Below are 26,486 nucleotides of genomic sequence, written 5' to 3'. Positions count from 1 at the left end.
GACTGCTTCTCTTTGCTGGAGAGGTTGGGAGAGTGGAGAGGTAGCTTCTTCCTCTGGGAGGCAGGACTCAGTGGCGGGCAGTTCAGGCCCCTGAAATGTGTTCAGGTAAAGCTGGGTGTCCACAAACATGACCCACGCATGTCTACTGACACAGGGGCTTTGAGAATGGGCCCGGGACTTCCATTCTCAACAGGCAGGCCTGGTGATTCTTAGCCACTCCACCAAAATTAATCAGCTGCTTTATTAGGAGACCATAGAGACAGGAAAAATGTGGAGACAGCAGAGAGAAGCTGAAGCCAGAACTGACTGGCTTTCAACTCTGACACTGCCAGTCATTCTAGGTGACAGTGGTGCCCAGGGTGTGAATGTGGAGCTGGGTGTTACATGCAGGATGTCCAGGGAGAGGAGGGCACCTCTCAGTGAATGTGGCTGCATATTGGAAGGTGGTTCGGCTGAAAGTCGTAAACTTCAAAGGAGGTAAATTTATGAAAGAAGGAAGTAATTAATTTTTGTGAGGTGTAGGTATAATCTGCAGAGTACCTTCTTATATGCCTTACCCCCAAGATTGTGGACCTCAGGAAGTAAGCACTGAGCACAGTTTGAAAGGAAGAATAGTGTTTCACTTAAGATGAGGAGTGGAGGTGCTATTCTAGAAAAGACATTGAGATGCAGTGTATGGAAGCTTCTTGGCAACTGAATGGTTTGAGAAAACACATTGGAAAAGGCCAGAGTGGTATGTGATATACCATATTTTTCTTGACAAACCGCATCATTAATTTTTTTTTTTTTTTTTTTTTTGCGGTACGCGGGCCTCTCACTGTTGTGGCCTCTCCCATTGCGGAGGACAGGCTCCGGATGCGCAGGCTCAGTGGCCGTGGCTCACGGGCCCAGCCGCTCAGCGGCATGCAGGATCCTCCCGGACCGGGGCACGAACCCGTGTCCCCTGCATCGGCAGGTGGACGGACTCTCAACCACTGCGCCACCAGGGAAGCCCTGTGGGACATCTTTTGTACAAATGTCTTAAAGGCATATTTTAGCACCTGATGGAGCCAAGGTTTGGAAATGCAGGGAGGAAGGAAGCAGAGGGAGGTGAGACGGGATTGACATGGCCAGCTCTGTCATTCCTGCTCATCTGTTCATGCACCCATTCGTTCATCCATCCATCCATTTATTCATTCACCCATCCTGTGTCGAGGCATTGCCCTTGATATTGGAGATGTGTGACTAAAAAACCACTCTGTTTAGAATACTAGGATTTGGTCACTTCAAGAATAATTGAGTAAGAAGTTGTTTGTGTAGGTAGACGTTATACAATTGCAGAAGTTGAGAAGCCAAAGGAAAGCATTGGACGTGGGCAGTTTATTAGAAAAAATAATATCCTAAACCATGTCATGTGATATGTTGTAATCTACACAACCATAAACTTTTGATTGGGGCCTGTGCTGTTCCAGACGGATCCCAGGCCACTCAGGTCCCACTTCCCAAAGCAGGAGGCATCGTTGCACGTCTTGCCAATTCATGCTGAATTGGCATTAGAGTGAATGTGCCGTGTAGCCAGTGGTACAACCAAGTTATTCCCTCCCACACAACACAGAAGAGGTTGGCACCTAGGCTTTGTTGCGCAGCCTGAGAGGCAGCTCACCACTGACTGTCTTCTTCCACTTTCCTTCTCGGTAAGTGGCAACCTCTCGTCTCTTAGGCGTCCAGTTTTCCTGCTCTTGCCTTTCTAACCCTGGTCCCACCTTCCAAAGGGTGAAAATCATTATTTACATTGTTTATATTTGTGTGCTGAATGATTGCACTGCTGGGTAAATAGATTTCAGCCAATAGATATGTTTTTCGACCTTTTAATTTCTAACTGGGGAGAGAGAGCGTGTGTCCCCACTGGAAAACCTCAGGTGCAGCACAGAGTGGAGGTGGGGATCTGTCCCTGGAGCTCACTGGGTCCTTCCTCTTCAGTTGCCCTTGAAATCTCAGCAGGTGAAGTAAAGGGGGCGGGTCTGGCTGATTGCTTACTTCTTTGAAAGTAAAGCGGGATGCCTTCTCTCCCGGCTTTAGAGCACTGGAATGCTTCCTTTTTTTTTTTCTTCTTTTTTAAATTTTTATTTTATATTGGAGTATAGTCGATTTACAATGTTGTGTTAGTTTCAGGTGTACAGCAAAGTGATTCAGTTATAAATATACATATATCCATTATTTTTCAGATTCTTTTCCCATGTATGTTATTATAGAATATTGAGCAGAGTTCCCTGTGCTATACAGTGGGTCCTTGTTGATTTCCTGTTTTATATATAGTAGTGTGTAAATGTTAATCCCAAACTTCTCATTTATCCTTTCCCCCACCTTTCCCCTTTGGTAACCATAAGTTTGTTTTCTAAGACTGTGTATCTGTTTCTGTTTTGTAAATAAGTTCATTTGTATCTTTTTCTTTTTTTGTTTAGATTTCACATATAAGTGATATCATATGATAGTTGTCTTTCTCTGTCTGACTTATTTCACTTAGTATGATAATCTCTAGGTCCATCCATGTTGCTGCAAATGGCATTATTTCATTCTTTTTTATGGCTGAGTAGTATTCCATTGTGTATAAATACCACATCTTCTTTATCCATTCCTCTATCAATGGGCAATAAGATTGTTTCCATGTCTTGGCTGTTGTAAATAGTACTGCAATAAACATTGGGGTGCCTAAGTATCTTTTCTCTGGATACATGCCCAGGAGTGGGATTGCTGGATCATATGATAGCTCTATGTTTAGTTTTTTAAGGAACCTCCATACTGTCCTCCATAATGGTTGTTTACATTCCCACCAACAGTGTGGGAAGGTGAAACAATTTCTTGAGTGAAACCTGGAGGGGACACCTGGTAGGTAAAGGAGATGAGAGTAGCCTTAGTGGGTGCAGTAGGGAGGAAGGACTTGAGGTCCTGACCACAGGCTCTCGAGAGGTTCTTTCCACTGAGGGTCGTTTGGAAACCGTGTCACCACTAGCTCATTTTCTCCGTGCCTCTTCCTGGCCACTCTCTATAATATGCCCCTTTCCCTTCACTTTCTATGCACAGGAAATAAGTATTCTAATACCATGTGTTGACTAGCTGGAGCTGGTATATTAAATTAAGAATTTGCAGATTATGACCTGTTTGAATAAAGGGGCATGAGCCCGCCACACGTGGTTAGCAGGTAGCTCCCTCAGCATCTGAGCTCCTGCTTTGGGGAAGTGGAACCCACAGGGTTGTTTTGATGGAAGGTACAGTTTCAATACACCCACACCAAGGAAGTAGAGTCATAAGCTTTCTTACTTAAGGATCCTGGGAGCTGCGGAGGAGGGTGCAAAGAGCTGGTGGGAAGGACAGTCTTCCGTCCCAGGAGATGAGAGCAGGGTACCAAGCACCTGTTTCTTATAAGGTGGTTGGGGCAGAGGTCACAAAGTTCTCTTGGCCTTAATTCTAAGCGGTTGTTTTTTGTTTGTTTGTTTGTGGTACGCGGGCCCCTCACTGCCGCAGCCCCTCCCACCGCGGAGCACAGGCTCCGGACGCGCAGGCTCAGCAGCCATGGCCCATGGGCCCAGCCACTCTGCGGCACATGGGATCCTCCCGGACCGGGGCACGAACCTGCACCCTCCGCATCGGCAGGCGGACCCCCAACCACTGCGCCACCAGGGAAGCCCCTAAGTGGTTGTTTTAAAAGGTGCCTCTGGAAAAGCAAAGTGGGAACTTACGGCAGGAATCCTAAACTCAAGCCCTTATCTAGATGTCCAGACACTGGATGTGAGCAGGGTTATCGCACTGTGAAATGCCTAGGCAGCAACTCAGAAAAACAAAAGTTGTTTTTCTCATCACAGTTGATCCCGTGATGCCTCACCGTTAATCTTTCGGGAAGATCATAGGCACTCTCTGGACGGTGGAGATAGTAAAAGCCCCTGGCAGGGTTTTGATCTCCCAGCACACGAAACATTTGAGCAAAGCAAAAATGCCATCAGCAATATCACTAGACAAATGGCAATTTGAAATCCTGTCTGTAACCACTCTCCCCCCATTAGTTGGGGTCTAGCCAAGAAGATAAATCAAAGCCCTTGGATAAGGTTAAGATAGGTATTTGATTTAAAACTTCGGTGAGATTGTGGAATACTAGTACCACATCTCAGGCCATCTTTTGTAAATTTGTCTGAGTTTGTCCAGAATTATTAATATACACACAGCAGGTGGTGCCCCTTACAGCACATACACCTCCTTCCTGGGCCAGTGAGTAATCCAGAGCTAAACGGTTACCCAAGCTGTCTGTGCTAAAGAGTCACACTGCTGCTGCTGCGCTAAGGCTGGCCTTTGGTCTAACAGCCCAGAGTGCTCGGCCGGCTTGGCTCCCAGGGTGGGGTTTGCTGTAATGACGTGTTGTTTTATGCTCAGTGCAGGGTCACCTTGAGGCGCCTCAGTCCTGTTGAGGGTAGTAGCAGACCTACTCCCAGTGTACTGGGGGTGAATGTGGCAGGCTTTGACATGAGGGGGCAGAGAGCTGAATTGGGGGTGTCTGTTCAGTGATGTGAGTGTTCTCAGAGAGACTGAAGTGCCCTGGAGTGAGCAGACAGGACTCCGGGGTGCGGGGAGGTGGAGGGAAGGAGAAACGCGTGGAGAACCACGTGTGTGACGACACCGGGGCCCGGGACCCACAGTGGGCACAGGCTGCGGGATCAAGGAAGCCAGAGGAGTCAGGGTTCCCCCCCGGGTGGCAGAGCTGCAAGGCCCAAGATGGTGGGGGATTATACTCCTTGGGACCAGGTGTGGGTCCTGTTCCTCCATGTATGTGGTCAGGGCATCCATACCCATGTCAGGAAAAGGTAGGGTTAAGGGGCCACCACTAAAAGATTTTTAAGAAAGGTTGTTCCAGTAGTGACTTCTGCTATCCTACTTGCTATGCCTTGTAATTTACAGGGTGCCCTTCATTTCTGTTTGGAGGGGTTCGGGGAAGCAATGTAATTTGGGCTCCAGTGTCAATGAGAGCATCCCAGTGGATAATTAGAGAAGTGAACAGGTGATTGTCCCCAAGAGGAGGGACAAGCTCGGGGAACTGCAGGGTCCCTAGGACAGGGGCCTTGGTGGCTGTCACTCTCACAGATCAGGGTGTGGGATCCTGGGTTCTGCTGCTGGGGCGGGGACATTCTGAGAGGTGACAGCATCATCCCTTGGGATGGGACCACAGTCTCCTGAAGAGCCGGCAGCACCTGAACAAAGGCTTCTAATTTGCGTTCAGCTGTCCCGAGATTAAGTCATCAGGGACCCTGATCTCTGCAGCTGCCAGTATGGAGAGCTTGTTGCTCATCTTGCGAGGGAGGCCGAGCTTCTTCCTTCTGTCTCTGTGGGCTCAGAGGCTTGGAGGGGTCTCTTTCTCTGTAAACAAAGCTCGGAACCAGTTCCAAAGACCCCTAAGAGCCAATCAGTGCCCTTCTCCCTCTTCTTTTGAACGAATTTTTCTAAAAACCCTTGCATTTCTATCATGGTATAGTTAGGTGTCTCTGTTCCTCATTCACACTGGCCATCGTTGGATGTTTTGGTATGATGGATTGTAACAGGGAATGCCTGGGACAGAGGTCGCCTCTTCCCTAACTCCTCTGCTGCCACCTCCCATTCTAGGGGGTCCCAGTCAACTGCTGAGGGTCAGGGTCCACCTCCACCTCCACCTGTGCAACATTAGCAGATGTATTGGGGCAAGCTCCAGGCCCCAAGAACGTAGTAACCTTCACGACTTGGCATGTAGATATGCCACTGTGCTCCATAACGCCCAAGCCATGGGGGTCTCACAGGCTTCTAGTAGTTTTTTAACATCCTCTGGGGACGTGGGAGGAGCCGGTACCAAGCGCTTGGGGCCCCACTTTTAGCAGCATGTGATGCGCTTGCCTTGCAGCGTTTTGCCTCCCGGGTGCCACGATGGCCCTGATAGCGCTGCCTCCTCAGGGGTTAGGCCGGCTCCCCAGGCTCAGCACCCGGTCCTGACACGACACAGTGGGCCCAGCAGCCGGCCTGCCCCTCCGGCTCCAGGGCCCTGGGGAGCTCTCCTTGGCTCCCAGTACATCACAGCCTGTCCCCCAGCCCTGTCCCTGCGTGGGGGAAAGAGGCAGAACCTGACAGTCCAGGTTAGCTCGCCTTGGCCCAGTGCCCAGACTTGGCATGTGTGATGGTCACCAATCACCTCCACACCTGACCCCGAGTGGGGTCTCCTTTGGAGGATAATGGGAGACAGAGCTGCTTCAGACTGGGGCCTGCTGGCTCGTCTCTGCAGCGGAGTCTGACCTTTTACAGCACCAACAGTTTAGGGTGGGGATTCTCAGCAGAGCCTGGCGGCACAACACACAACAGTGCAGCGCAGCGGCCCTGACTGCCGGCCAGCAGTGGATCCCCCCAGGGAGACTGAGCGGTCTGGAGGGGGAAGAGAGCCACCCGCAGCTCCAAGGCATCGGATGGGTGTACAGACTGCGCCCACGACCCCGTCCTCTTCTTCAACCGTATTCAGCAGCTGGAGCTGCTGTACTGAATTAAGAACATGAGGATTATGACCTGCCGTGTGAGGGGGCACCAGCCACCCTTACTGGTTGGCAGGTAGCTCCCTGGGCATCCGAGCTCCCACTTTGGGGAAGTGGAGCCCAGGGGGTCATTCTGATGCAAGGTGCAGTTTCAGTACACCCACACAAAGGAAGTAGAGTCTCAGGATTTAGTCACGGATCCCAGAGGGGGCCAGGGCACAGTGAGGCGGGGGAGTGCCGTCCTCTATCCCAGGTCACCAGCCAGCAGGAGATGGAGAGCAGGACGGCAAGCACCTAGGACTTAAAAGGTTGCCGGGGTAGAGGTCACTAATTTTTTGCGGGCTTAACTCTGAGTGTTTATTTTAAAAGGTTCCCCGGGAGAAGCAGAGCAGGCACTTAAATGGTGGGAATCCTAAACTCAAGTTCTTTCTTTTTTAATAAATTTATTTATTTATTTATTTTTGGCTGCATTGGGTCTTTGTTGCTGCGCGCGGGCTTTCTCTAGTTGTGGTGAGCAGGGGCTGCTCCTCACTGAGGTGCCTGAGCCTCTCACTGCGGCAGCCTCTCCTGCTGCGGAGCACGGGCTCTAGGTGCGCAGGCTTCAGTAGCTGTGGCTTGCGGGCTCTAGAGTGCAGGCTCAGTAGTTATGGCTCACAGGCTCTAGAGCGCAGGCTCAGTACTTGTGGCGCACAGGCTTAGTTGCTCTGCAGCATGTGGGATCTTCCTGGACCAGGGCTCGAACCTGCATCCCCTGCATTGGCAGGCGGACTCCCAACCACTGCGCCACCAGGGAAGTCCCTAAACTCAAGTTCTTATCTAAATATCCAGACCCTGGGTGTGAGCAGGGGTATCACACTGTGAAACGCACAGGCAGCAACTCAGAAATAAGTGGTTGTTTTTTCAGAGAAACAAAAGTTGTTTTTCTCATCACACCCTGCTGCCCCCCCACCCCACCTCCACTAATTAGTGTTTATTTTCCTTTCTCTCTCTTTCTGATCACACACTTGCTGTTTTTAGCGGTGGCGCTGCCTGTCCTGGAGCCTGTCCCCCATCCCTTCATACCCACCCCCAATAGCGATGTTGCTATTACTCCTGGCATGACAGCCTCATGCCACTGGGTCATCTATGGCCTTCAGCCAGTAAGATATTAAGATTTCAGATCAAAGAGCAATAAGCACATAGAAAAGCTGCTAAGGGTCTCTGAGGAATGTGAATGGGGGGGCCGATGGAGAGGGAGGTGAACTTCGGGTGCCTTGGGCATCAGGGATTGTAAGTGATGGACACCAGAGGCCCTGTCTACTGAGGAGAAAGATATAAGGCCTGTCTCTTAATTTGCTGGCACATGTGTGTTCAAGATGAAAATTAAACGCAAATGATACTGGAGAAAACTGCTGACAATAATGTTGGTTACAGCTGTTGAAGCTATAAAGCTGGAAAAAGGCAAAAAAATTGGTTTAAAAGTGCGTAAGGAATACCAACTTCAGTTCCTTATATGAACGGCTTATTATTTAGCCTAATTACTATCATTTTAGGAATTACGCATACCGTTAAATGCATCAGATTTCTTTGTGTGAATTTTGTCTTATTACAGTGCCAGAGTCTGTTTTGTCAGCTGAGTCATGGTCGTCTGTACTCACATTGACCGATGGATCTTACATTTGATCTATCCTTTCTGTGTAAGTTCCTAGGTTACTCTTTAGGTAAATCTGACCTTTCTAAGATTAGCTACTTTGCATATCTTGTCACACTAAAGGATGGGTATTTGGTTATAAAAGACAGCAAACATTGTCAGGAGAACAGGCAGACATTAGAAGATCGCAGATTTTTTCCTCGCTTACTCTGTGGAAGCTAGGCGTTTACATTTTGAAATACTTCTCTCGAGTATGCCTAAGTGCTTCGTGGAAGCCACTGACGGATGTTCCTTCCTACTTAGGATGAAGAGTGGGGATGGGAAGACGAGTGGCTGTGAAACCTTATAGAATATAGAATAGCAGGAAGAGAGGAAAGGAAAGAGGCTCCGTCGAAGAGGAACTGAGTGCTTTACAGTCATCCCTCAGTATCCAAGGGGGATTGGTTCAAGGACCCCCAGGGTACCAAACTCTGAGGATGCTCAAATCCCTTTCAGTCAGCCCTCCATGTGTGGGCTCTGCATCCACAGATTTCAACCAACCTTGTGGATATGGAGGGCTGACTGTATGTGTGGAATCATGGCCACTGAGCTCAGAAGACTTGAAATGGGAAACCTCAATAGTTGTTGGTTTGTATTTCATGAGACAAGGAGGTGAAAGAACTTAGTTTTGTTAGTCCTTAGTTCTCTTAATTCTTAGTTGGTTTTTTTGTTTGTTTTTGTTTTTGCGGTACGCGGGCCTCTCACTGTTGTGGCCTCTCCCGTTGCGGAGCACAGGCTCCGGACATGCAGGCTCAGCGGCCATGGCTCACAGACCCAGCTGCTCCGCGGCATGTGGGATCTTCCCGGACCAGGCACAAACCCGTGTCCCCTGCATTGGCAGGCGGACTCTCAACCACTGTGCCATCAGGGAAGCCCCCTTAGTTGGTTTTGATTGAGGTAATGGAAATGGTTTTCCATCCAAGAGTCATTCCTGTTTCCATGGTATATGTTAGAAAAACTGTTAGTAAAAACATTTCTAGGAATATCATATATTTGTTAATTTGGAGAGTGAGTGCTTAGTAGACCAGGAGCATCTTAGAAGTTTATAGTTTTTCCGTTTTGCATGTCAAGGGGATGCATGGTAGGTGCTCAAAATAAATTTGTTGAATTGTGTTTGTGAATTCTCTCTCTGAAGAAATGTCAGTAAAGTAGATGACAGTAATAGTAGCTAAATTTACTGAATGTGTACCTTTGTGCCCGGCATTGTTTCATCTAATGGATACAACCACAGCGGGAGGCAGGTATTACCATCTCTTTTTACAGATAAGGAAACTAAGGCACAGAGAAGTTAGATAATTTCCCCAGTACATAGAAGCTAAGATTGAGCTCCCTGTCAAACTTAACTGCTTAATTAACTCTTACGTACTGTGTGTTCATTGTCTCCTGTGTTGATTATGTTGAAATTAAAAACTAGTTTTTAAATACTTGAATAAATTGGAATGATAAGCTACCTTGTAATGACATGCAAACATTTCCCAAAGAATATTATAATATTCACCATATTACTCAAAAGCAAAAAGTTTAAGTGCTTTGATTTTCTTTGGCTGATTTACCAAAGATAGTAGGATGACCATATAATTTATCATCCAAACCAAAACTGAAAGGTGATATTAACAATTATATGGTGATAACAGGAATAAATGGTACCGTCTCAGCAACTACATTATGCCATCACCCTACTGATTGTTGTTTGTCTGACTTCGTATTAAAACAATTCTTCACATTTTTGACCTTTTAGGGGGATTCCTCAATGTCAATGTAAGTGAAGTCAGTTTTGATGAAATTCATCACCTCTTCTCCAAGGATTTAGATATTGAGCCAGGAGGTCACTGGAGGCCTAAAGACTGTAAACCCAGGTGGAAGGTGAGGTCCATTTTTTCATAAGTAGTGTGACTGTTACTATGCATTTGAGGAAAAGTGTGTTTGATTCAGAATATACAGTCAAATCCCTTTGTCTTGATAAATTTAAGACATCAAAATGTTTGTGTTTAATGTGTAAGTATTCACAGTCCAAATGTGAGTTAATCGTGTTACCTGTGAAGCTGAATGGCACCTGTGCGTATACAGATACATGCTCCTATGTTCAGTCTCTTGGAGATCCTGGTGATAAGTACCTTGCTTGAGATTGGCTTGGAAAACAGATGATTTTTCCTGTTCTGTTTGGAAGAGAGGCTGTGATTTCTTTGCTTCCTGCTGCTGTCCCTAGTGGTTACTGACACCTACAGGCATAGCCCCACCAAGGCCTGGAAACAGTGGTTTCCAGTTGGGCCCAGCATTGGGGTTCCTGAGTCGCAGCATTCTAAAGACGCTGCTCGGCGGTCACTGCAGGACACAAAAAGAAGAACTTCGGGCTCTTCTTTGCCTCTGTTTCAGAAGACAGAGCACAGGCTTTTCATCTTTTTGATATATCAGAATCCTACTTTTAATGTTTTGTTTGAAAAACTATAAGGAAGTGGGCCTGCCCCTGCTGCTTAAAAAAAATTGAAAACCATGGTTTAAATCAGAGTTGTTCTCAGTACTGTGAAATTGGTTAATAAGCACGTGTTCATGTAATGTTATGTTTGAATAGGAAACAGCATTTATGTAATTCAAGTGAAAACTACATATGATTAAATCAGATACTACATCCTGAAGGATTGTGCTTTAGCCTGAATTGGAAACAGTTTCCAGTTCCTGTTTTAAATATCAGTATTTTGCTAAAATGTTTTGTCTTTTGGTACCAAAAGAAGTCACTCCTGGGAAGGAGAATTGTATGCTGTTAAGCTTATGATAAAAGCCCTCTGACTTAAATGGCCTTGAACTCTGTGTGTTTGGGGGTGTTGGGGATGTGTATTATTTACGTCTGCATCCCTAACGTAGAGCTTACCCTCTCTTGTATAAAGGGGAAGTGCCAAACCCAGTTTTGTTGAGTTGAGTTTATGAGACAGATACATGTCTTGTTACAAATTATTAACTAAATGTTTGGGTTTTTTTCCCTCAAACAAGTTGTAAAGCTGCTGAAATGGATTCCAGTACAGATTTTGGCAACACATTCTATATTACAGTTGTTTTATACTATTTCCCAGATCAGATTCGGATAATAAATGAATTTTTTCCTATTTCATGATTGAGTTTCCTCACATTTGTATATAAAATATGGCCCAATTTACATAATGTTACTTTAAAAAATGTCCTGGGCAAAATAAATTCTTTTTCTTACTTGGGTGATGAGTATGTACGTTGAATGCTAACAGAAGAAAAAGCATACTCAATCACAAAGGCTGTGGGGTAGAATGGAGGTTGGTTCTCAGAGGTATATTAATACACGTGATGTATACCTCTCACGTGTGCACTGTGTGGTATAGCAGTAGGGTAAGTTGGGATCAGGAAAATTAAGTCTTCTTGTCCTTTCTTCAGCGGTCTACATCAGATGTTGGATTTTAAATTTTAGCATTTGTTTTCACCTCATTTTCTAGAGGAGAGGTATATCACACATAAGTAGTTTCTACTTACAGATTTTAGGAGACTGTAAACTCCAGTGAATCAGTAGGTAACAGTTTTGAAAGTGAAGTTTCAGGAGCCAGCTAATTCAGGGATCTAAAAATTGGCTTATTTTATTTGGGAACTATATGCTACCGTTGCTCTTATTTCAGTTATGCACAAACCCTTCTCAGAATATAGTCTCTAGTTCTGAGCTACGCAGCTCAAGGTATGAGAGGGAATTGGAGATCGTTCAGAGGTGACCTATACCTGCTATACTTAATCAAACTGAGTTGAGAGAGAAGGAAACAAGAAGTAACTAGATTTATGTGAAACATCTGCTATCAACTTGATTGTTAATATTTGAGGATCTTTTTCTTTTTAAAAAAATACCAACTAAGTTCATCAAAGACCAATCAAGTGGAATTAATCTTCTAAAATTAGTGATTTCACCAATTCCTAGGTATTTTGAACATCGCAGGTCGCAGTGGAAGATTGAGCACAGGTCGGGTGCCTTGTAGAGGCAAGATTATTTCTAAAAGGGAGGTTGGCAGAGGAGCAAAGTGATGCTTTTCAGGTCATTAAAGTGAAGTGTTTACCTGTGATGTTGCCTGTGTTCCATTCAGGGTTCAGGTGGAGGCCTGAACCACTTTGGTCTAAAACCTAAGCCTTTAAAGAATCAGGCAACTGCTTGATGGGGTTATCTGCTCGGAGGCCTGGAGTTGTGTTTCTAGTCCAAGGTTCCTCAAAGATGGGTCTTAGCCACGTGTTTCAGAGCTACCTGGGGTGTTTGGTAAAAAAGAAGATTCTTGAACTCAGTCCTCAGACATCCTGATTCTGTTGGTGGAAAGGGACGTGAACCTGCAATTTTTATCGCGTGCCTCCTGTTTAAGAAGCTCCTGTAGGCACTGGAAGTGAGGGGGAGGGGAGGAGGGACCTGAAACACTGCAGGAGAATGAAGGCTTGGCAGCTTCTACTCTGTTCTGTCTTAGTCAGTGGCAGACAGCTAGTGCACCCTGAAAGGTAGGCAAGTCAGCAGCCATGTCATTTGGGGACATCGTAGCGGTCGTGTGCTTGAAGTTTGAAACTAGGGCAAAATCTTGGTGGGGAAAATTTATGTAGTCAGCATTTTTCTTGCTAATCTCTTCATGGTGAGTGTAGGAGAAGATGAGCAAGGATGAAAAATAGGTGCATACATTCCGTAAGATTAGTGGTTTTAAAGTGGGAGCAAAGTGCGTGTGGATAATTTTGCTTGACCAAGAGGTGGCGAGGAGAGATTCATGAAGATGACTCTTGTTTTTCCGAAGGTAATGACCAGATGTTTAGTTCTATCTCCAGTGGAGATGCTTCAACAGGAGAGTGGCTCCAACAGCAGATTAGGGCACATGTAAGAAAGAATGTCCTGAAACAAAGGCTATTAAACCTTGAGATAAATTACCACAGAATACCGAGATCTTCTCTTCCTAGACAATAAATTGTAAACTGTTGACAGTGAAATTCCACAGCCAAAGGAAGGGACGTGCCAAATGAATTTTTAGATGCTATTTAGCTTTGTTTTAGTAAAAAATTTACTTTAGGCATATTCAAAACCTTTGATAACTGTCTCATTAATATGTGGACATGCATTTGTTGTAAAAACGACAGTTTAGCTTCTTTGAACTTGCCATGACACTGGTCATTTTCTTTCTCTTATAATACTCTCAGTTTCCATATAATATTAAGGAAAAATCAACTCAATATTTTAAATGTTTTATTGAAGAAATTACTGTATTGGGGCCATGACAACCTTTGTTTATTCTTAGATGTTCAACTGATTACTCAGCCTCATTGTATTTAATATGGGCTGTCTTTAATATGGACTCTGCAGCTTTTTAATAGCGTCTTTCCTTAAATATCTATAATGCGTCTTAACTGCTTTTATAGCCCATTTACATCATAGGCAGCCAACTTGTGGCCAAATTCAAAACCAAGAAGAGTAAGCTCGACCCTAATTTTGCTAGAAGTTATCACACTGATATATTTCAGATAAGGTCAGTGGTAGGGATTTGTACTTGCCATCTAACTCCTGTTTCTCCTTTCACTTTCACAGCAGTTTCCTATCCTAAGAGTAAACTTAGGGGTTCCTGAACTGCTTTGGGAGTTGTATAGATTTGGGAATTCTGTGGAGATGCCAACAATGGATACTGAGGCCTGTCAGCAAGTCTCCTCGGTCAGAAGGGAGTGCTCAGCACCAACCGTGGCCATTGTGTGGGGTACAGGAGGGACTCTTTTTTTTTTTTTTTTTTTTTTTTTTGCAGTACGTGGGCCTCTCACTGTTGTGGCCTCTCCCGTTGCGGAGCACAGGCTCCGGACGCGCAGGCTCAGCGGCCATGGCTCACAGGCCCAGCCGCTCCGCGGCATGTGGGATCTTCCTGGACAGGGGCACGAACCCGTGTCCCCTGCATCGGCGGGCGGACCCCCAACCACCGCGCCACCAGGGAAGCCCAGGAGGGACTCTTAGATGTGGGTTCCGTATTGTTCTGTAGCCTCGTGGTCCTCAGGCTCATATGCCAAGAGCCACGTTATGGAGCAAACCAAAGAAGAATGGGACCCAGAGTGGGGCTGGCCGAGGCACCAGAGCCCCTTTGGTTCCTATCACTTACCAAATGTGAATCAATGTAGACATGAAAGTATCAGCCTCAGAACAGCCATTGTCTCTTTCTCTTTTCCACTATCTCATCATCATTAAGGGAAAATTAGTGGTGGAGTTTTTAGTTTAGATGTCTTCAATTTTATGAAACCATGTGTTGTTCTCTTTTAAAATAAAACTATTTTAATAATTTAAAATTTTCTCTCATGTATGATCCTGGTAATGTAAAATACACAGGTAAATGTTACTATTTTCTATTGACTACATCTAATGTCATGTCCTGCTGTTACAAGTAGGATCAGATCCTAAAGCTATGCATTGTCAATTATTTACATTTATTCATTCATCAGTAAAATTTATTTGGTATAGTTGAAATTTTAATAAGTCCCATGTTTAATGTTGTTACATAATTTTCTGTTTAACCAGTTTATTAGGCTGTATTTAAAAATCCAAAATATAGAATGACACATAGACATTATTATTAGACATATTTTGATTCTTATGTTCTTTGAAAATCTAATGATTTTGGAATTTATAATTTTTTGGGCATTTTTTAATTGGACTATAGTTGATTTACAGCATTATGTTAGTTTCAGGTATACAGCAAAGTGATTCATTCAGGTGTACAGCAAAGTGCATATATATATATATATATATATATATATATATATATATATTTCTTTTCAGATTCTTTTCCATTATAGGTTATGAAAAGATACTGAATATAGTGCCCTGCACTATACAGTAAATCCTTGTTGCTTGTCTATTTTATATATAGTAGTGTGAATCTGTTAATCCCATACTCCTAATTTCTCCCTCTCCTCCCGTTTCCCCTTTGGTAACCATAAGTTTCTTTTCTACATCTGTGAGCCTGTTTCTATTTTGTATATAGATTCATTTATATCATTTTTTAGATTCCACATATAAGTAATATCATATAATATCTGTTTTTGTCTGTATGATTTACTTCACTTAGTATGATAATCTCTAGGTCCATCCATGTTGCTGCAAATGGCAAATATTTCATTCTTTTCTATGGCTAATATTCAATTGTGTATATATGCCACATCTTCTTTATCCATTCATCTGTTGACGGACACTTAGGTTGCTTCCATGTCTTGGTTATTGTAAATAGTGCTGCTATGAACATTGGGGTGCATGTATCTTTTTGAATTAGAGTTTTCATCTTTTCCAGATATCTACCCAGGAATGGAATTGCAGGATCATGTGGTAGCTCATTTTTAGTGTTTTAAGGAACCTCCATACTGTTCTCCATAGTGGCTGCACCAATTTCCATTCCCACCAACAGTGTAGGAGGGGTCCCTTTTCTCCATACCCTCTCAAGCATTTGTTATTTGTAAACTTTTTGATCATGGCTCTTCTGACTGGTGTGAGGTGATACCTCACTGTAGTTTTGATTTTGCATTTCTCTAATAATTAGTGATGTTGAGCATCTTTTTATGTGCCTGTTGGCCATCTGTATGTCTTCTTTAGAGAAATGCCTATTTAGGTCTTCTGATTTTAGAATTTATAATCTGTAGAAAACTTATTTGGTTTAATTTCAGTTTTTAGAAAATTCACAATTATAATAAGGCTAGCTTAGCTCAGAAATTGCTAAGAAAAGCAATGGTTAGAAAACATTTTAGCTTTTTCAAGGGCAAAATCTGAATTGTAGGGTCACTTGACTTGTATATGATGAAGTTTGGATCCAGGAAAGAGGACTTGAGTAAGTGATGATTGATCATTATTCATTTATTCCCATATTATAGTAGCACACTTTGTAAACAGTGATTTTTAGTCTTGATTTTGAGAGTCTTGATCATTTTTTTTCTTATTAGAAGAAGGATTGGTCTACTGAGAAACCATTTTAATTCCTGTAAACGTGTTTTTTTTTTGATTACATAAGATACACATTTCTTTAGTTTATTTAAGGGGTGAATTTCTCTGATGCTCATGCTTGTTTACCTTATCTTTTTTGTTGAGCTTAACATTGTAACATAATTTTATTATCATTTTTAAACTGAATATTATCCTACCACTGAAATAAACATGCAGTGTATCAAAAATTTAATCGTGCATTTTGATTAGATGAAAAATATTATATTAATATAATTATCAAACTTCATTTATATTCCATGATATATCTGTTATATTTTTCAAAAATATCTCTAGACCAGGTGAGCCATGTTCGATACTAGATATTCAGGTGGAATCTCTTTTAAATTCAATTTAAAACCCATAAACTTATTGTTTATGATCTACTTTAAAACCTAGAAATCAGTCTGGACACATCCCTCTCCCTCACTCCTTATATCCATTCCAGGAACAAATCCTGTTCATTTACCTCTTCAGTGTTTTCAAAAATTCATGCACTTCTCTTCTTGTCCTCTACCCGGCCTCTGTTCAAGCTACCATTACCTCTTGTCTTGACTTTGCATTAATCTCTAACCAGCTCCCTGAGCCCACTTTTGGTTTTCTCCAATCTGCTTTACACTGCTCTTCATAGTAGTGTTTGCCATCACCAAAGCTGATTTTATCACTCGTTTAAAATCTTTCCACGACGTTCATGGTTCTCATAGGATAAGGACCACAATCCCTAGAACGGCCTTCAGAGCCCATTTATACCTCTCCAGGTTCACAAGAGCTTAAATGGCACAAAGGCAAGGGCCTTGTCTGTTTTTGCCCATTGTTGGATCTCTGGTGAGAAAATTCATGAGTAAGAGAATCTCAAGGGTCAGTTTTTCTTTTACCTCTAGGGCTTGCTGCTGTATTTATTTACATATGTGATTCTTTTGTTTTAAAGGTGGCAGTTCTCATTCCTTTCCGTAATCGCCATGAACATCTTCCAATTTTTTTCTTGCATCTGATTCCAATGCTCCAAAAACAGCGGCTGGAATTTGCCTTTTATGTCATTGAACAGGTGAGAATATTTTTCAAAATGGTAACTGGGTATACTAGAACATAGTAAACTCTTAGATACTGTGTGATTAAAAGTGTGTAGTTTAAGGTTAATCCTTGGTTTTATATTTGGGTAAAATTCCATTTTGGATTGAGCCTGTTAATTGTGTATATCACATTTTGTTAATCCTTTTATCAGTTGATGTATTCCTATCATTTAAAATCATCTAATGTCTTACCTATTAAACTGAAATATACATATAATTATTCATATTATCAGCTAATTTTTTCTCTGTAAATACTTTAATATCAGTATTCCGTATGTACAGTTTCTTTCAGACTTATTTAAACCCTTTGTAGATATTTTCTGTACTATGTTTTTCTACTTCTGTCATCACCTGCTTTTGTACTTAAGGTGTCATCTTGGATTTCTTCCTTGGTCTCTCCCCAACCCCACTTCCCAAACACTAGGGTCTTTGCTGAATTTTGTCACTGATTGCTATATAGTATTTCTAAAGTGCATTTTGTTCATGTTTAGAATACATTGTAATTTGGATACTTTTGGTTTTGACATTGATGACCTCATTTTATCCTGATCGGTCATTCTTTTTACTAAATCTGACTAAAAATGTATTTCTTTATCAGTAGACAGAAAGTGACCTAGCTTATATTAGATGCTGGGATTTTTTTTTTGTTTTTGAAATATTAGAAAATATTCAGATTCTCTTCCTAAGATTGTTACAGTTAGTGTGTTTTCCCATGTCCTTTGTGGCTGATTCTACCTTTTCTTTTTTTTTTTTTAATTTTATTTTCTTGCTCTTAGCTTTTTTGCCTCTATTTTTCCCCCTGGAAGTACTGGGTATTTAATGTAACTTATGGTTCTCTGTGTGTAAATCACCCTTTTAAGGTCTGTTTCCTGTTCATATAATGATGTATATAGAGCATATGTGCTTTTTAATGCAATCACCTATATTATGAAAATTAACTTTTGTTAACCTGATAGTAAATTAAAAATTTTAGCTACTTTCATGATAGCCATAGTTATAAACTTCTAGATCCGTTTTACCAACTGCTAGTTTCCTTTTTTGAAACTTCAGTCTTCATAATGTGTTGGGGGATGAGATATCTGCCTCTGTGTTTTTTGTTTTTTGGGGTTTTTTTTTTGCGGTATGCGGGCCTCTCACTGTTGTGGCCTTTCCCGTTGCGGAGCACAGGCTCTGGACGTGCAGGCTCAGCGGCCATGGGTCACGGGCCCAGCCGCTCCGCGGCATGTGGGATCCTCCTGGACCGGGGCACGAACCCGTGTCCCCTGCATCGGCAGGCAGACTCTCAACCACTGCGCCACCAGGGAAGCCCTGCCTCTGTTTTTAGAGGCATTTTCTTCTGCAAGTCCACACCATTGAATTATTTTGTGTATGTGATGAAGAAGTCTGCAGAGCAGCTAAGGTCCATATTTTATAAATGTCTTAAGTCTGAATCTTAGCTTTGATCAATATTAATTCAGGCCTGTATGTTTGATAGTGTGTTGTGGTTTTGAGCTAGTAACATCTTTACCACATGAAATAGAAGAGTCATTTTCCTGCTGGACTGGTGCCAGAAGGGCTAAGCCTTTGACGAGCAGCTCAGAACTCCCAGTTAAATATAGAAGGGGGTACAACATATTTCCCTCTTTTCCTTTCCAGACTCCTAAAATGAGTGAAAGAAAAAACTTTTAATGAGTTATTAAACTATAAAGACAAAGAGATGGAAGTAGTTGAGCCATTTCAGCCCACTTCTGAGAGTCAAGAGGCAGGTGGAGCACAGACACGCCCTCCCTTAGCCCAGCACAGGGGGCTCAGACCCACGTGCTGTCAAGGGGGATGGTGACAAGGATTGAGTTAGTCTGCTGGACAAAGCCCCCCTGCACATCTTAGCCCTTGAAAGACGAACTGAAGCACTAGACTAAACTAAGGGATTGTTTAAAAGTTTGATTGCAGAACAGTCAGATCCCTAGTTTCTTAAGTTGGCTTTTGCTGCCAGGTGATTACTCTGTTGTATGTTGTAGAAAATGAAAAGTTTCTCCTTGGAGAAACCAGCGCGGGTCCTGCCGGTGCTGATGCAGCCGAACTCTGGCACCTCAGAGCAGAGGCTTGAGTCGGGTTGCCTGTGGACCCCAAGCGCCCTCTGTCCTTTTCCTTGTCTGACTGTTTGAAGCCAGTCGTTTGGTGTGAATCCCCCCAACCCCTTCAACTGAGGCAGGGCATGAGTGGCCTCTTCACTAGAGAAGTAGCTTAGCCCCAGGGAGATGATGCCTGGTCTAATGTTGGGAAGTCTCCAGAGGAAGAGGCCAGTTCCTCACTTTATCACCTCCATGAAGCCCGCTTTCATTCATTCAACAAAGGGGAGACAGCAGGGGACAAGCCAGGTGAGGCCTCTTGTTCTTGTGAGGGAAGGAGGGCAGTAAATAATCATGTGGTATGTCAGGTGGTGCCCGGAGCTAAGAGTCGGGGCAGAGAGAGCAGTAGGGGCAGGGAGATGTGCTCTTTCCTTCAGAGTCTTTACGGAAGGCTCTCGGAGGAGGTGAGGTGGGAGCAGCCCTGAACAAAGGAGCAGCCCATGCTGACGTTCGGGGATGTGTGTTCCAGGCAGGGCAGGAGAGCGCATGGTGTGTTTGTGCAAAGTGGTCAGTGTTGCTGGAGAGACAAGTGAAGAAAGACGTGAGGCAGGAAATCATAGGTGGGATAGACGCAGGTAATGAAGAACCTGGGGGAGGGGCTTCCCTGGTGGCACAGTGGTTGAGAGTCCCGCCTGCCGATGCAGGGGACACAGGCTCGTGTCCCGGTCCGGAGATCCCACGTGCCGCGGAGCGGCTGGGCCCGTGAGCCATGGCCGCTGAGCCTGCACGTCTGGACCCTGTGCCACAACAGTGAGAGGCCCGTGTACCGCAAAAAAAAAAAAAAAAAAAAAAAGAACCTGGGGGAGGACTTGGATTGTCCCGCGGAAGGTGAGAAGGTGCTGGAGGCTTCTGAGTAGAGGAATGGCGTGATCTAATGGTCTTTGGAGAAGATGACGGTGCGGAGAGTAGACTGAGCGGGAGCTTCTGCTGCGGGCCAGGCAGCAGAAGATGCTGTCTCGGGCTACGGTGGTGTTGGAGGGAGGTGAGCAGTGGCTGGGTTTGGGCTACATTGGGTTTAGAAGTCAGATTATTTGCTGTTGAAGTGGACGTACGTTGTGAGCAACGGAGAATGGTCAACCAGGATGCAGGGTTTTTGTCTTGAAGGAGGGTGTTGCCGTTTTCTGAGCTATGGCACATAGAGCGCTGGTGAGGAGGGTTGGGGCTTCTGTTTCTGTTTCACTTTGGCTTAGGGATTTGGTCGTGCACATGCGTGTGCATGTGTGGTGTGTGTGCAGCCAAGAGTACTGTGCCACAACCTCACATACGTATGTGGAGGTTCCCCTCAGCTTTTTAGTGCCTTGCTCTCAACCGTGAATGGGCGGCGAAGGGTTCCCACAAAAGGAGACAAAACCAATCCAACAAAAGGGATTATAGAAAATATAGACAGTGGAGGGAACAGAGAACATTTTTTAAAAAAATGAACAGTAATAAAAACTCATAATCACTATCCACAGAGAGTGAAGGAAAGATAATGCATCTGTGAAATGAAAACACCATAAAGGGCAATCAGAATAAGAAAGTTATCATAAAAGGAAATGTGATAAGTAAAACAAAACTTTCAATAGAATGGCTGGAAGATAAACTTAAGAAGATAACTCTTAAACTAGAACCAAAGCAGGAGAAATTAAGAAGTATCAATGCCTCACAGGGGTAACCACCTCCAAGGTGGTCCCCAAGGATCCTTGCCTCTTTGTATGGTCTCCTGCCACAATGAATAAGGGCTGACTTGTGTGGACAACCACACTGCAGAGTGACAGTGTGTGATTTTTGAAGCTAGGTCATAAAAGACATTGCCGCTTCTGCTTTGGTCTGTTGGATCACTTGCTCTTGGGGAGGCCAGCTGCCATGTCATGAGGACACTCAAGCAACCCTGTGGAGAAGAACTGACTTGCCAGCGTCACCTTGCTGGCTGTGTGACTGAGTCCTCTTGGAAGTGGATCTGCCAGCTGACGCCCAGACATCATGGAGCAGTGATCAGGGATATTTGCTGTGCTGTCAGAATTTCCTATCACAGGTGCTTTGAGCATAATAAATGACTGTGGTTTTATTAGCCACTAGTTTTGCTGTGATTTGTTACACATCAGTAGATAACAAATACACTTGCTAATCAGAGTTCTGAAAAAATATAGCAGGAAGAAAACGGGGTTGGGGTGGAGTAAAATGACCAAAGAAATAATATAAGAATATTTTCCAGAAGCAAAGACATGAGTCTTCAGATTAAAGGGGTCCACATGTACACATGAATAAAATATAGAGCTTTAAAGCATATTATTTTGAAACTTTAGAATGCAAATTAAAAAGGGAAGGTATCAAAAAGGTTCTGTAGGAAAAATTACCAGTGATTATGTATCAGAATCATATGAACCTTCTCAGCAGTGCTGATACCTAGAAGATTGTGGAACCACATGCCGTTAAAATTATAGGGGAAAGTAATTCTTCTTTTTTTTTCCCGGTACGCGGGCCTTTCACTGTTGTGGCCTCTCCCGTTGCGGAGCACAGGCTCCGGACACGCAGGCCCAGCGGCCATGGCTCACGGGCCCAGCCGCTCCGCGGCATGTGGGATCTTCCCGGACTGGGGCACGAACCCGCATTGGCAGGTGGACTCCCAACCACTGCGCCATCAGGGAAGCCCCGGAGAAAGTAATTCTTACGTAGAATTTTTTACCCAGTCAGAATATCAATCAAGTGTGAGGGTAGATTGATGGCATTTTCAGTCATTCATTGGCTAAAATGTATATATATGTATAATATCCGTGTGTGTATATATGTAGATAGATATATATATATATATACATATTTTTTTTTTTTTTTTCTCCCGTGGATCCTGAGATAGGAAGCTGCTGAAGGATGTTCCTCAGCAAATTGAGAGAGCCAAGTAAAGGACACCGATGATGTAGGGAATGAAAGAGGAGGCCCAGGATGATAGTTGCACATGGTCAGACCAGTCAAGGCTGGAGCAAGACGCGAGGGCCGTGGCAGCCGGAGTTGGGCTTGGGGGGCGGGTGGAGGAGGAATCGATAAATGGTTTGATGTGTTTCAATGATTGCATCAGTTATTAAAAAATACAGGGCATGCCTGCTGGGGCTTTTGTACAAAGTAATACTAGTTATATAGAAAAGTAAGAAAACAGAAGACAGTTATGAATCTCAGTTTGAGAAAGAACACAGAATCATAATTTACTCAACAGTCATATATATACAGTCATAATAATGCAAATACCGTTGACTTAACAAAAAATTATGACATAACTCTGTTGGGAGAATGGATGGAGGGGCAGTGAATGGGGGGGTATAAATCCTCAATGACCATGGTAAGAAATCAGTAGTGTCTAAAAAGTTAATGAGGCAAGGGAATATCAAAACTTTCATTACCCTGAAATGAGGAGATAAGTACCAGAATAAACTACTAGAGGTGTGTAAATGTATTGCTTTTGGAAGATGAAGGTGGGTTCGACATAAAACTTCTTATTTTTATTATAAGCCATTAAGTATTATGTCCACATTTAATGAAAACAGTTTTTTAAATCTTAAAGGAAAGTCATTTGTTCAAACTGGTGATGTACCAGTAATAATATTATAATTTAACTGCCTTTCCTTTTTAGTCTCTCCATTTCATTGGTGAGGAAAAGCTGTAAAAAGTAAAGTGATTTCTATTACCTCAAGTTAGTGCAGGACCCAGGACTAAAAATTAGTTATTTTTCACTTTTGAGGGCTCACTCTGGTGATGACTGCATTGTGCATCTCATTCACTTCTTTCATAATCATTTTTTGTTTTATGTTTTGGAAATGATTTTGAGAAATATTGCCAAGGCATAGGTAAATTGCTCTTTAATTTTCTTTAGCTGTAGCATGAAACCTTTTATTGCCAATGCACCTTAATATAATTTTCCTCATAAGTAAAGGGAAGTGGTCATTATATAGGAAGTTGGGTTCTGTGTAATAAGTTCCCACTTTTTTTTGTCCCTTCAGATGCTCTTGGTCTTTATCATAAACAAGCATAATAAGAATAGAAACTGTTGTCTGGACACTTTATTTTCCCTAGTAATAAAGGAAAATGGTTATAATAAAGGAAATTGGGTTTTGTGTAATAAGTTCCAATTGTTTTTGTCTCTGAGAATGGCTATGTCTCTATTACAAGCATTAGTAATGCAAAGTTAGCCCTCTCTGGCCTTGTTATGTAAGAGAAGGGTTACTGCTTCTTGAGTCACTTTGTTTCCTGCTTCTTTTAGTCTGGACACCATATGGAAAGCTTTGCTAAAAAATACAAGCTATATTATTTTCAATGGCTTTATTTTTTTTCCTGGTCATAAATAATCTATATCCTGATACATTTGAAGTAAAACAGAAACATGAATTATATCATTATATAAAGTTGATCTACCAGTGGCCCTTAAAATAACAGTGTTTTCTTGTGTGTTACCAAAGTATAAAATTATGTAATAATTTAAATAGTATATTTGAAAATCCTGAAACATGTTTATTATTTTATCCGTTTGGTTTGTGTGTATTTATTATTAGTATTTGACCATGATTCAACAAGTTATAAAGGTATAGAAAAAAGTCATGGCAAAGCCTGAGTACATTTCTGTTTTTCTCTTTGTGAAGACTGGCACACAGCCTTTTAACCGTGCAATGCTCTTCAATGTGGGCTTCAAAGAGGCCATGAAAGACAGTGTCTGGGACTGTGTCATCTTCCACGATGTGGATCATCTACCTGAAAATGACCGAAACTATTACGGATGTGGAGAAATGCCACGTCACTTTGCAGCCAAGCTGGATAAATACATGTATATGTAAGTAATGTACACTCTTCTTTTGCAGCACACCTGCAAAATCATATCATTGAAATGGTAGCAGCATTATGTGCCTGGATCTGAGAGGGCTCAAGAGCCTAGAGGGTATCTTTAACTCCAGCCCTTCCTCGCAGGGAGCCGGGGTGTAGGGTCGCTTGTGGTCCATCCAGTCGCTTCCTCACACACAGGTTTCAGCGTGGGGTGGTGGGAAATAGAGCCTGGTTTCTACGGTCAAGGAAATGTGGACCTAACTTCTGATTTTCACGCTTAGCAGTTAGAGGGCTTGGATTTGCATCTTAGGACTTGGATGTCTGAACATTGGTTTCCTTGTTCAGGGAGCACTAGAGCCCATCCACGGGTTCTGCGAGATCCCAGGCGCTGGGCTGCCGCAGGTAGGAGCACAGCACAGGTTGGCTCCCCTCTCTTCCCTCCCCCAGGTTTGTTCCTGTGCAGTGAAGGCCCGCTCTTCTGCAGTATATTTTCTTCTTCCTAAGCTATGGATTCTTGACCTGCCTTTAATAAGAAGAAACATTTTTTCGTTCTCTGACTGGAGATGCCTTGAAATGATACTGTCATTGGAGCTGTGACAGTGACTTAAGTTGACATTAAAGGTCTAATTTGGGAAAGAGATCATCACAGTTTTCATTGACTCATGGAAGTGGAGAGGAGAGAAAATAGCCTGGAGCAGGGAAGGTGTTGCCTTCATCACTGTTTTGCCTGCTGCCTCACCTGTCGAGTTAGAGAAGCAAAAAGTCTCAGTGAGGAGACCAGGTGAATTAGCACTGAAACAGGAAGAGTGCCTTTTTTTTGTCTTTTTTTAGACTGGTTGTTATCATTAGAAAACCTTTTCCTTATTACCATAGTATCTGAAAGCCAAGTCTGGCGTTACCTTGGGAAGGTCATCCAGGTTCAGGATCTGATTCTTAGCACTTCTAGAAACTCAATTTTAGTCAGCCCACTAGAGTCAAATTAAATTTAGCATAATTGATTTTTACTAAACGATATCATAAATGTCATATAAACTAGGGATTCTAAATTAATTTTTTATTTGAAAATATTAATTTCTAATCAGTAAAATACTCATATCTACCTAGACTAATCCCAGGGTGCATAGGGTATCTTGGAAGTTGGAATAGAAATTAGAGAGAATGGCAGCAGAGCAGGGAACGGGCCGGACAGTGCATGGGCTGAAGTGTGATGAGGTGTCCCTGCCCACAGTGGTGCCCACGCCATGAAGGCTGCTGACCAGAACGCTCAGGTCTCCAGAGCAGTGTCAGGTAAACACTACTAGATTTGTGTTTGTCAAGCTTCCGTTTTCTGTTCTTTATCTATTACACCTTCATTTTATCTAATCTTTTTCTATTCTGGGTATAGTGCAGTTGATTGTTTCTGCTTTTAAGCAGAACACTAAATGGAATTAACGTGCTTGGCAATTTATACATGTCAGTGAACACACACACGCACTTATCCATCTTTACCTATCTACTGATTTCAGGTTTCTCCCAAACCCCTAGCCTGGGCAAGCATAATGCAACTGATGTGGGAAACACAGTGCTGCCGTGAGCGCTTATTGGCCCTATTGGACCCCAACTGGTATCATAACTAGAATCTAACTTCCCCAGTGCAAGCCTCGTGAGGTACCCTGGGACACCGTGGTAGACTTTGGGGTCAGCATTGCTGTTACTGTCTTGGGGTGCCTTTGGCCCAGTGTGGGACCAGGATTGCTTTGTCCCGCAGCCTGGAGTTCTCTGTGGGAGCTGCCTCTCTCATCTTCTGTGGCCACACAAGGTCCCCGCTGGCACACAGCACTTCCTCCCTGCAGAGAGTGAATCCAGAGTCCTTCCAACAAAAAAGTGAAATCTGCCCCCTGTCTTCCTCTGAGGCAGCTTTGCTTTAGTCCTGGCCAGACTTCCCTCAGCGTGATTTTCAGAGGCTGCGTGTGGTCGTGTTTTCTCTGCTGTTCCTCCACATTGGCCTCGTCCATTCAGGGGCTCTGGCACGTGGCTCCCCAGGAGCACATTTAGGGCCACAGGAATTTATTCAGGACTGCAAGTCTAGGGATGCTGCCTCAACATCAGAAAACCTGTCTGTTTCTAAACAAACAACTTTGACAAATTCCATGGAGGATGAGTTAGAGAAAGGTAAGGAAAATAAAATCCAGATTTAAAAATATAGTCATTTCTCAGAGAAAGGCAAGTACTGTATGATCTCACTTATATGCAGAATCGAAAAAAAAAAAAACCCGAATTTGTAGATAAAGAGAACAGATTTTGGTTGCCAGAGGCAGGGGTTGGGGGTGGATGAAGGGGATCAACAGGTACAAAATTCTAGTTATAAGACAAGTCCTGGGATGTAATGTATAACGAGGTGACTCT

General features: G+C 43.3%; 1 protein-coding gene across 5 annotated transcripts in view; it reads left to right on the top strand.

Annotated features, from left to right (window-relative positions):
- The window catches only part of B4GALT6 (beta-1,4-galactosyltransferase 6), a 66,083-nt gene that overhangs the window by 34,244 nt on the left and 5,353 nt on the right, over nt 1-26,486 (top strand). For 3 of the 5 annotated variants that reach the window (XM_019930443.3, XM_004313790.4, XM_033837648.2), the window contains 3 exons: nt 9,917-10,041; nt 17,070-17,186; nt 23,924-24,111. In XM_019930443.3, the coding sequence (XP_019786002.1) occupies nt 9,917-10,041; nt 17,070-17,186; nt 23,924-24,111 (430 nt within the window). The remainder of the gene's footprint in view (nt 1-9,916; nt 10,042-17,069; nt 17,187-23,923; nt 24,112-26,486) is intronic. The other 2 variants (XM_033837649.2, XM_073790637.1) reach the window with 1 other exon arrangement.

Source organism: Tursiops truncatus, chromosome 13, assembly GCF_011762595.2.
Source record: "Tursiops truncatus isolate mTurTru1 chromosome 13, mTurTru1.mat.Y, whole genome shotgun sequence".
NCBI lineage: Eukaryota > Metazoa > Chordata > Mammalia > Artiodactyla > Delphinidae > Tursiops > Tursiops truncatus.
The sequence above is the reverse complement of the archived record's forward strand: the minus strand, read 5'-3'. Positions and strand labels throughout refer to the sequence as shown.